Raw genomic sequence first — 12,271 nt, forward strand, 5'->3', positions numbered from 1 at the left:
AATGTTGGCAACAGTTGTGCTGCCAAATATGTTTTTTGGAAACTGCGATACTTTTTCAGGATTCTTTGATGAATAAAAAGTTAAAAAGAAGAGTGTTTATTTAAAATAGAAATCTTTTCTGACAATATACACTACAGTTCAAAAGTTTGGGGTTGGTACATTTTTATTCTTTCTTTTTTTGAAAGAAATTAAAACTTTTATTCAGCAAGGATGCGTTCAATTGATAAGAAGTGATAGCAAAGATTTATATTGTTAGAAAAGATTTATATTTTGAATAAATGCTGTTCTTTTTAACTTTTTATTCATCAAAGAATCCTGAAAAAAGTATCACAGGTTCCCAAAAAATATTTGTCAGCACAATTGTTGCCAACATTGATAATTTTAATAATAAATCAGCATATGATAATGATTTCTGAAGGATCATGTGACACTTTAGACTGGAGTAATGACTGATGGAAATTCAGCTTTGCATCACAGAAATAAATTATATTTTAAAGTGTATTAAAATAGAAACCATTATTTTATATTGTAATATTTTGCAAGATTACAGTTTTTTTTTGTATTTTTTATCAAATAAATGCAGCCTTGATGAGCAGAAGAGACTTCTTAAAAAATTACAAGTCTTACTGATCCCAAACTTTTGAACGGTACTGTACATACATAAATACATATATATATAATTATGATGTAATAATGGGAAAGATTCAGTCTTCAGTGAATGTTAGGTCATAAAAATGGCATGTAGAATAATTATAATAATTATACAAAAATCTAATCAAATCAAATACCAGTTTTTCCTTCCTGGTGTCATATGAAACATCAAAATGTAAAGACAACACCAATAATTATGACAGAATAATGGGTATGTTTCAGCACCCTGAAAAGCTTTAAATGACGTACAGAGCAGTAATTTATTCTTACTTTGCTCTCAGACTTCAGTAAAAGTTTTATGATTCCATATTTAGTCCATATTCCATATTCATCTCTATTCATGCCTTCGAACATTGTTGTTATAGCTTGATAAATTAATGATCATCCACTAACATGCTATAAATACATCTTGAAGACTATTCATCAGCATTTTTAACTTAGCTGGCAAAGATTAAAAAAATAAAAAAATAAATAAAATTGGTCAAGAAAAAAAAAAGTAAAAAAAATGCTATTTTAAATGTTAGCAATGTTTAGTAATGATGTTAAAATGTTACAGGTTATTTTACAAATAACTACATTTTAAAATATGAATTACTGAATTTAATTTTTAAACTAAATTAAAATGTATAAATATTTTCATTTTAAATTTGCCTATTTGCCTGAAAAGTAGTTTTAAACTGATTTATGTTTAATCATTCATGCTTCAGGTTTCATAATTCAAGCTTCACCCCTAATGATAAATTGCTGTAAATAACAGTTTTTTTGCCCAAACTCAAATAATATTTGTCACAATGTAATCATACAATCATGCAAACGATCAGTTGACAGTAAGAGAGACAGCTTACATCGATGTCCAGCTCCTCGGGTCTGTACGAGTAGGTGTTTTCTCTGTACTCTTCAGGACTCATCTGCTGAAATGAGAGAAAATAATGTAAGATATGATATGCATTGTATAATAAATCCTAGAAAGTGTTACACGCCGCTCTAGTCTGCACATGAAGCGATGGAGCAAGCGACATGAGCCTGTGTACAGTTGATTTACTACTGCTGTACATGCAACTCGTCAATATGCTGTCAAATGAAGGCAAAAACAAATTTAGTCTTTAAATAATGAACTTTTGTGCAACAGTAACTTCAGTAAATCCTCGAACACTTGCAGCTGGTGTAATATAAATGTGTGGTGCTGTGCAGCAGGGATCTTTATATACAGTCACATTGTATACAGCAGCACTGGGACTGACACCAACCACACAATCCACATGAAACATGCAAACTCCATCCAAACAGTTCGGAGGAAGCAAACGGGAACGTTTTCTATAGATCCACACTGCAGAAAATGATTTCCTTACTCAGTATTTTTGTCTTGTTTTCCAGCACAAGTAGCTAAATATTCTTGAATCAAAAAAGATTTACTTGAGAACCAAAATGACAGAATTTAAGCCTACATTTTTAAAATATGTTTCAAAAGAAGGTAGGTTAATGTTTAAAATAATAATAAAAAAAATATCTGCCAATATGGCCAGAAAAATAAAATTGCTATTCAAGTTCATTTTTCTGACCCCATTTATGATATTTTGGAACACTTCACTTGAAACCTTTATGCATAATGTATTATAAAAGGCATCCATAATGTTTGTTATTATGCATTATATATTTTCATAAATAATTGTAAACAGTTAAAATGCATTATAATATTTGCAGATTTCTTGTTACATCTAAAAACTGTTGTTACTATTTAATGCATAATTATTGCATTAAAATACTTTTAAAATGCATCATACACAAAGGCTTCAAGTAAATTTACTAGTGATTTCTAAGTGAAAATGTTTCACCATTTTTTTTTTCAGTGCATTTATGGAATATTCTTCACATTAGGCAACTAAACTAATGATCTAATGAGTATGTAAGAAATATGAATGTTTCTTGAATATTTTATGTACAAAATCTGTATTTTCTAGCTCATATATGATGCTACGATGGAAACTATGATAAAATAATAGCTAAATAATCCTATTTTATTAGCAATTTTAATAAAAATATTGCAATATACTGTCTTCATGGCTGGTAAGAAATACTTACAGCCAATACATTCTTAATTTAAAGTCTTATTTAGATATGCATTATATATAAAGGCTTCAAATAAATTTACATATGATTTCTGTGTGAAAACGGTTTCTTTTTTATTGCATTTATGGAATATTCTTCACATTAAGGTAATAACATGAATATATATTATGTATGAAATATGAATATATCATTAACATTTTATGTAGAAAATATAGAATACACATTTTTCTGCTTATATATGATGTTGTGAGTAAAAGTATAAAAAATAAGCTAAACAATGCCACTGTTATAAAAATGTATTCTTTCTGTTATATATATTTGTGTATTTGATATATATATATATATATATATATATATATATATATATATCTCAATATATATATATATATATATATATATATATATATATCTCAAGTAAAGTGTTAGCGATAATTTTTGTGTTAAACAATTTTTTAAGACTTATATATATGTTGGTTTAAAGACGTTTGGATATTTGTACTAGAAAACAGTACAAAAACACTGAGTAAGAAAATTATTTTTTGCAGCGCACAGACACACTCATTCACACTTTTCCACAGCCGGATGAGTTTATGTAGATATGAATCATCTCATCACGGAAATAAAGCTGCTTCAGCACCATCTGGTGTGCTAAAAACAGGAAAAAAATCACTAAACTGTTAACAGCGCTCGTGTCGTACACGTTCACATCTGCTACGGGACACCAGAGGCACACAAACACAGAGTTTGAGCGACAATTTCAAAGAAAAGAATTCAACAATTTGAACGGATTGTGTGCTGGAAACTATGTGGGAGGTTTCAGGAGGTCGGTCTGCTGCAGTAGATGTTCCCTACAGGTAATTACCGTCTGTCAGCGCTCCAGTTAGTGTGACTAATGAAAACCCGAAAGCCCTCACAGGTTCGGCCGCGGGCCAGCAGGGACACCGCCGAGCCGCTCGCACTCTACAGGATTTCTGAGATTTCACAGCACCGTGTGAGGAAGCTGCTGCAGGAGATTTGAGGAAAAATCTGAACTCAAGTCCACTTACGAAGACAACTGAGACTCAAGATGCGACCATCCGGTACATAAACCAGCTAACTTCATCAGCACCATCAAACAGTGAGAATTACAGTCTGATGGAAGCAACTTGCGCTATTTATCTGCTGCAAATGACATCTAACTGCAGCAATTGCATGTCTCCTAATAATGCATACTTTGGATGTTTTATGCTTAAGAATAATTACACTTTGGGAATGTTCAGTGCATTTATGGAATATTTTTCACTAAGCTACTAAAAAGAATAAATAATTATGAACATACATAATATTTCATGTACAAAATCTTCATGTTTTTATAGCTAATATCTGATGCTATGAGTGAAATTATAATAAAAGAATAAGTGAAATAATTCCATTGTCATACGCACAAAAATATAGCTTTAATAAAAATATTGCAAAATACCGTTTTAATGGCTAGTAAGAAATATTTATGGCTAATAAAGTCTTTATTATTCTCTAAACAACACTTTAAACCAAGCAATCTCAACAACAGAAAATAACAGTCTGGTTTAAGTAGCTCACGCTATTTATCGGTCTTCTAATAATTTTTACTTTGTACATTTCTTTGCCACAAGTCAAATGATTTTTTATTTTTTTTGAAGTTGTAAATAAAACAACGGTTATTGCAGTATATTTTACAAGAAAAAACTATTTCAGTCTTTCTACTTCAAAATTTCATGTTTAATTCAGTGTTACTTACAGTTTATTTATTTATCACCTATATTTTTCACATTAAGCTACTAAAATGAATATGTACAAAATATGAATATTTTATGTACAAAATCTTGATGTTTTTCTAGCTCATATATGATGCTACATATCTAGCTATTATATGATTTTATTAGAGTGATACTCTAATAAAATACACACAAAAATACAGTTTTAATAAAACTATTTCACAATACAGTTTCAATGGCTAGTAAGATACATTTATGTCTTACTTGTAATTTAAGGCTACTAAAATTAATATTACGTACAAAATATAACTATATTTACATTAAGTTTAAATAAAAAATGAATTCGCTGGTTTTCATTATTATTATTACAAGTAAAACTGCATTTTGCACTATTTTTAATAAAACTATATATTGGTGCTTATAACAGTGGAATTATTATTGTTATTATTTTATTATAGTTTCACTCAAATCAGCATAATCCCATTGTCATAAGGACAACAATTAAGGATTATTAAATATCTTCCATTGCAAAAAATAGCTTTAATGGCCAATAAATCCTTAATTCACTCAGAATTGTTTGCAACATGACACTTTAAACGTTGACCTGTTCGCTGACTTTACAAAGCACCGCCAAAGCTTACCGAACAATTTGCATGACATAATGGGGTTTCTGGTTACTGAAGGCCCGTTCACACCAACAACAATTATTTTGTATGTTGCTTTAAATACTTGAGCAGTAATTGGGTGGGAATTTGATTGGCTGTCAATGTTTTTGTCATTTTTTTCAATAATAACGACTCCCCTAATATTGTTCATCTGTGTCGTTATCGTTTTAGTCATGACTTCTCTATTCTTATAGAATGATTGTTAAAACTCTGATGTGAATGGGCCTTTAAAGCTCATAAAAGCTGTGCAATGCTTTTCTTCTGGAGGTCAAAAGGCTTGGTAAACCACACTGGTTTCCAGTCACACACGCGAGTCTGCGCTAACACATGAAAACCGGCGTGATGGATGAAGCCATTGCTAATGAACGGCACATTAGCACCAGCAGCTGGGATTCGCACGGAACGATCAAGCCATGCCAATACCAGTTCCACTTTCAACAAGAAAACAACAACAACAAGGAGAACCAATGGGATGTGCTGGAGCGAAACCGACACAGGATGGGGCAGTGAGGGGGTGGAGCTTCAACAAAGAGGCGGGGCCCATGACACGAGAGAGGAGGAGCATAACCGTGTGTTCCAAGACCTTACTTGCTGGTACAGCTGCGGCCTTGGCGCCGAGTTCTCAATCACAGTGTGAATCATGAAGATTATTGGCTCATTCTCCTTCATCTAGTGCACGAGGAGGAGGAGGAGTAACAGGAATTATCAAAGCACTGTGTTTTTACAGCTTCTGACCCTCACAAATACCACATGTCTGCCTTACTCATGCGTTTTTCCTGTTCGCTGTTCCAGAATAATGACTGTGTGCACTTCAGTAATGCAATACAATGTTAAAAGACAATAAATGGTCCCTGTCAAAGAAAGTGAAGAACATTTGTTCAAATAATGCTATTCTGAGTTGGGTCATTGGAGACAAAAGCTTAACTTAAAACATCAAACTGTCCACCAAGATATGTTTATTCAGAGATGCAGTCTTCACTGAGATTTGCTTCATAATAATAAAAAATATATATTCCTGTATTAGTATTACTTATTACGTAAGAATTACAGAAAAACTTCAAACTACAACAGTCTGGTTTGCTATTAACTAACACTAAAACATAAAAAACTACTAAAAATCATTTTCAGTAACTGAAACGAACCTGACATAAAAAAATATAAATATTAAATTCAACTTAAAGAAAAGAAAAAAGAAAAAAAAAAATTTATTAATATAAAAAAATGTAAATTTAAAATATACTAATAAAAGCTCATTTGAAATTGTAATAAATACTATAATATTAACATGAACACTAATAAGACCGGTCCAGAGAGCAGAAAATCTCTAAATAAATAAATAGAAATTATATTTATAATTTATATAACAGAATTATTCAACTACATTCATGTACATTCAATAAAATATAATTACTGAACTCAACCTCAAAAGAAAAGAAAAAGAAATATTGCCTTTGCAACTAAAATAAGTTAAATAAATAAAATGACAAACTAAAACTGAACTAAAGAAATTAAAGCTACATAAAAATATATAAAAATTATTAAACTTTAAGAGTGACATTGAAAATATAAAAGCAATTATATATATTCAACTACATCATAATGCTTTATGGGAAGAGTTACTCAATACTTGTCTAAATATTCATTCTGTCAATTCTTAGAGCTGTTATACATGAAATGTCCTTCCTCAAGCAAGGGCTTTAAAAATAGACAGGTTACTGCTGTGATCTATTAGTTAAATAAAAAATACAATACGTTCACAGCAGGCTACCACTGAGAATTGAGCCTGACAAACTAAACAATACAAATGAATCCAGCTCATGTTTTGTTGCTATAAATGCTTTAAACGAACTGCTATTTTAAGAGACACCATCTGCATTCAACAGAACTTCAACAGAACAAAGAACTGCAGCAGATGCACTGAGGGCCGTTTGATCTGCGCTGTAATAAAAGTACAGTAGCCAGAGAAATAAGACAATGAGAGAGAGAGAGAAACAGGAAAGGCCCTCACCTGGCTGTCCAAGTACACGAGATTCCTCTGTAGGTGATGGGAAAGGATTTCACTCTAGAGACGGCAAGAGAAAGAAGGTGAGAGGAGAGCAGTGAGAAGACCAGAGACGTGGGCTTCAGAGCAGGGGAAGTGCAAAAGAAAAAAACTCAAAAAGCCGTTCAAAGTCAACAACTGCAAACTCCACTTTCTCCTCAAGTTCATCATGCACTTTTATGAGCGAGACGAAGCAAGCTGAAGAGCAAATCAGAAATGAGGTTCTTGCACATAAAAGGGCCCACCAAAGACAACATCTAGTTATCAAAAGAGGACTGCAAACAGAAACACAACTTCTGCTGATCATGTTCCTCAAAATGCGTCAGATGCATGCAACAGCCGCACGAAACATGATCCAAACCTACAGGACTGAAGGGATTTCACATGTTAGTGGAAAGGAAGAGACGTTTCTCCAAACAGCGGGTCAAAAGTTTGGAATAGTTAAGATTTATTGAATAAAGGCTCACCACGTTTGCATTTATTTGATCAACAATACGGTCAAATTATGAAACATTATTACAATTTAAAATACCGTTCTATTTTGATATGTTTTAAAATGTAATTTATTTCTGTGATCAAAGCTGAATTTTCAGCGTCATTACTCCAGTCTTCAGTGTCACATGATCTTCAGAAATCAGTCTAAGAAGTTGATTTGCTGCTCAATTAATGCTTAATATTTTTGTGGGAACTGTTATGGCTATAAATGTTTTTTTTTTTTTTTTAGAAACAACAACATTAATTTGAATTAGAAAACTTTTGTAATGTTAAAATTGTCTTTACTGTCATAATCTATACAGTATCATTTTTAAGGCTTTTTTTCAACAAAAATGGGAAATTATAAATATAAATTATAAATAAGAATGATTATTATTATTTTTTTTACTTTTGAATGGTAGTTTCCTCAAAATGATGAAGCAGCACAACTGTGTTTAACATTAATAATAGTAAGAAATGTTTCTTGAGCAGCAAATCAGCATATGATAATGATTTCTGAAGGATCATGTGACACTGAAGACTGGAGTAATGATGCTGAAAATTCAGTTTTGATCACAGGAATAAATTACATTTTAACAGATATTCACATAGAAAACAGCCATGTTAAAAGGTAAAATATTTTACATTATTACTTATTTACTAAATGCAGCCTGGGTGAGCATAAAAGCATAAAAATCTTAATCAAGAATCTTAATTATTCCAAACCTTCGATCGCTAGTGTGCACTAAATCTGGCATTGAAACTTATTTCTTTAGACATCATCCAATCCACAACAGCATGCGGAAGCAATGGGAAAACTAGCAGACTTGGAAATGAACAGACTGGGTTGTGGGGTGGCCGGGGTTTGACGGGGGAATCTAACAAGCCCTTTACTCTGGGATGCACAGGCTAGCGATCCGCGAGGCTGACCTTTGGGTTGGCGGCATCGAGGTTTAGCTGCATCAGCTGTGCGAGCGTGTGCTCACGGAGGCTGTTGAGCTCGGCCTGCTGCCGCCGGAGTTTGATGAGCAGCAGGGTCAGTTCCTCTGGCTGCAGCGGGCGACAGGAGCAGCGTTAGTGTGGGCCGCCGTGAAGGGGGTTATGGGAAATGGGGCCATGTTTGATACAGAGGACATGCGCTGGATAGACTGACATAAACCTGTGATATCTCATCAACATGATTAACCAGCTCTACCAGCTAAGTTGTATAAACTAGTTTAGTAACCGTGAATGACAGAGTTCTCGAGCTAGAAACTAATTACAAGCTGGTTTGAATTTTAATTTTCTATTAACAATGGAAAATCAAGCACAACACTTTAACAAATTATTAAAAATTAATAAAACTAAAATTAAAAACAAAAACATAAAAATAAACTTTATTTTAAAATAATAATAAATACTATAATAGTATATAAATAACTAAGTTTGCTTCAAAGAATGGAAAATAGAGCACAACAAAATTACTGAAACTTTAACTAAAAAAAAAAAAAAAAAAAGAAATTCAAAAACCAGTTCACATTGACTTGAATAGTTTACTTGTGTTATCTTTGACTAATATTTAAATTTGTTTGATGATCTGAAACATTAAAGTGTGACAAACATGCAAAAAAATAAGAAATCAGGAAGGGGGTCAACACTTTTTCACACCACTGTATAATAAAGCAGCACAAAATTAATAAAACTACAATTAAAAATATAAAAATACACATTATTTATAATAGTATATAAATAAGTTTAAATTAAGTTTTAAGTATAAATTTGTATTCAAGAATGTAAAATCAAGCACAACAAAATTACAAAAACGTAGTCTGAAAAAAAAAAAAATCTCATTTAAAATATTAATAAATACTATATACTAGGGATGCACCGATACCGATACCGGTATTGGTATCGGGCCCGATACTGGTCTCCTGTACTCGTACTCGTTAAAATGCCCCGATACCAAACGCCGATACCACACAGCATGTGTAAAGCGCCATATTCAAACAAAGAAACACCGACAACAGAACAACAAAAGGAGTTAAGGATGTCTACTACGAAGTATATGTATGCAATGAATATAATATTAAAAATGAAGTTAACCAACTAACATTATACATACCATTTTGGTTTCTGTACCCAATATTTAAAAAATTTACAAATGCAATAAAAATATCGGTATCTGTACTCGGTATCGGCAAGTACCAAAAATAAAAGTATCGGTATTGGGCGAGTACTGGAAAAAGTGGTATCGGTGCATCCCTACTATATACCATATAATACTATACTAAATAAATAGCATATAAATAATAGAAAGTAAAAATCTGTTAACTAGAATGTATGTGTATATACAAATATACATATACAATTAAGCATAACAAAATTAATAAAACTTTAAAATGAAAAATCAAAATATAAAAGTTAATTAAAAAAACTGTATATAGCATATGAACAGTAAAATGACACTGGTCCAGGGAGTAGAAAATCTGTAAATAAAATAATTAATTTGTAGTATTAAATATGTAATATCTAATCATCATTTCTAACCAGCTCTACCAAGTTCAGCTAAATTGCATAAACTACATAACCATGTATAACCATAACCAAATCCCAGGTTTATGCCAATTTATCCTTAAAAGCTTGTTCTGCTATCCAATTAAGTGACATCTGAAGAAAATAACCCTGGGATCTAGATTATCTTACGTATGTCATTTCATCTTGGTTTATATTAATCCAAATAAAGTAAGTTATGTCATGAAAAACAAAGATGATAAAAACTCTCCAAGAGGCTTTTACCTAAACCAAAATGTTTAAGGTGCTCAATTGAATTTCATGCAGTGTAACAAAAGACATTTTTACAGCAGCTTTTCAGCGATGATGAGTAAAACACATATGGAGGAGCTCTATTAATGTTTTATCAAGTGACCGCAGGTTTTTTACATTAAAATGCTCTCTGCAGACAATTTCTGCCAGTTGTACTTTGCATCTGTAAAATGAATAAATAAAAGCAGAAGCTTAGCGGGAAAAAGGCAGCTTAAGACCGCCAGAACCTGAAACGTCAAGTAAGAGAATAATAATTATAGTTTTAAGAAGAGCTTATGGTATTAGTGCTTCACCTGTCACAATAAACACACACACAAACACTCATCTCTCTGGCGTTTAATTCAAGACCTAAAGCTTGAAAAACCTACTCAACTGCAATGCAATACTCCTACATGAACATTTGAATATTCGTTTACCTTTAAAGTCAACATGAAATGACATTTGCAACCTATTTTACTGCTAAAACATGCTAGATTTTCAGGTCAAGCCATATTTGAACACTAACGACCATTTTTTACCTTTGGAATAACATGCGCTCATGAATCGTGCACGAGTAGACCAGAAGTATGTGTTATGAAAGTAAATGTGGTCATTTTGATTTCATGTTGACTTTCAATGAGCAGCTCAACCTCTGCATGTAAAACATTCTGCTCATCTGCAAGCCAAAGCCTCAACGAATCCTTGGTGGCTTGCAACTGAAAAATGCAAAGAGTTTGAGAGGAAAGCAAAGTTGTGGATGTGCGAGTTACAGACGGAGGTGGTGGGTGGAGAAGAGGGAAAGCGTACCGTTTTGCTTTGCAGAGACTGTGCAGTGATGCTCTGTGCGGGAGGAACAGGCCTGCGCTCGGCAGGAAAGGAGTACTGACAGAGAGAAAGAGAGAGAGAGAGAGAGAGAGGAAAGCACAGTGATCTCATGAGCATTGGAACGGACCACTCTGGTGAAGAGAGCATTAAACCCACAGCCTTAGAAGAAACTTAAAGGCTTGGAAATAATGTGATCTGGTAATTACACGCTCAGACGCTCATTTTTTCACGTTTTGTTATGTTGCAGCCTTATGTTAAACTGCTTTAAATTACTTTTTTTCCCACATCAATCTAAACTCCATACACTATAATGACAAAGCAAATAACAGGTTTTAACATCTTTGCAAATTTATTACAGATGAAAAACTTAAATGATTCCATTGCGTAAGTATTCATACCCTTATCTGGGACAGTTGAAATTTAGCTCAGGAGCAATCATTTTGCTTGTAAATGTTACCACACTTTAAGTAAAGTTAACCTGTGGCAAATTCAGTCGAATGGGTATGATTTGGAAAGGCACACACGTCTTAATAAAAGGTCTAACAGCTGATAATGCATATTAGAGCAAAAACCAAGCACTGAGGTCAAAAGAACTGCACGTAGAGCTCAGAAACAGGTTTGCGTCAAGCTACACATCTGTGGAAGAGTTCAGAAAAAATTCTGCTTCATTGAAGGTTCACAGAAGCATGTAGTCTCTGTTACCCTTAATGGAAGATGTTTGCAACAACCAAGTCTCTTCCAAGAGCTGGCCTCCTGGCCAAACTGAGCAAATGATGGAGAATGGCTTTGGTTAGAGTGGTGACCAAGAAGCTGATGGTCACTCTAGTTGAGCTCCATGATCATATGTGGAGATGGAAGAAATTTACAGAAGGACAAACATCACTGCAACACTCCACCGGATCTGGGCTTTATGGTGGTGTGGCAAGGCTCAATCCTCTCTTCAGTTAAGACACATGAAAACACACTTAGAATTTGCAAAAAAGCAACTAAAAGACCCTCAGACTGTGAGAAACAAGATTCTCTGGTCTGATGAA

General features: G+C 32.9%; 1 protein-coding gene across 1 annotated transcript in view; it reads right to left on the minus strand.

The window, feature by feature from the left end:
- The window catches only part of LOC107707963 (pleckstrin homology domain-containing family A member 5-like), a 179,696-nt gene that overhangs the window by 14,100 nt on the left and 153,325 nt on the right, over positions 1 to 12,271 (minus strand). The window contains exons 12-17 of the mRNA XM_016512084.1: positions 11,940 to 12,021; positions 11,220 to 11,396; positions 8,562 to 8,681; positions 7,125 to 7,178; positions 5,705 to 5,785; positions 1,497 to 1,562 (exon numbers count right to left, since the gene is read on the minus strand). Of these exons, the coding sequence (XP_016367570.1) occupies positions 1,497 to 1,562; positions 5,705 to 5,785; positions 7,125 to 7,178; positions 8,562 to 8,681; positions 11,220 to 11,396; positions 11,940 to 12,021 (580 nt within the window). The remainder of the gene's footprint in view (positions 1 to 1,496; positions 1,563 to 5,704; positions 5,786 to 7,124; positions 7,179 to 8,561; positions 8,682 to 11,219; positions 11,397 to 11,939; positions 12,022 to 12,271) is intronic.

This window comes from Sinocyclocheilus rhinocerous, unplaced genomic scaffold (genome assembly GCF_001515625.1).
Source record: "Sinocyclocheilus rhinocerous isolate Xijiao unplaced genomic scaffold, SAMN03320098_v1.1 scaffold475, whole genome shotgun sequence".
Lineage (NCBI taxonomy): Eukaryota > Metazoa > Chordata > Actinopteri > Cypriniformes > Cyprinidae > Sinocyclocheilus > Sinocyclocheilus rhinocerous.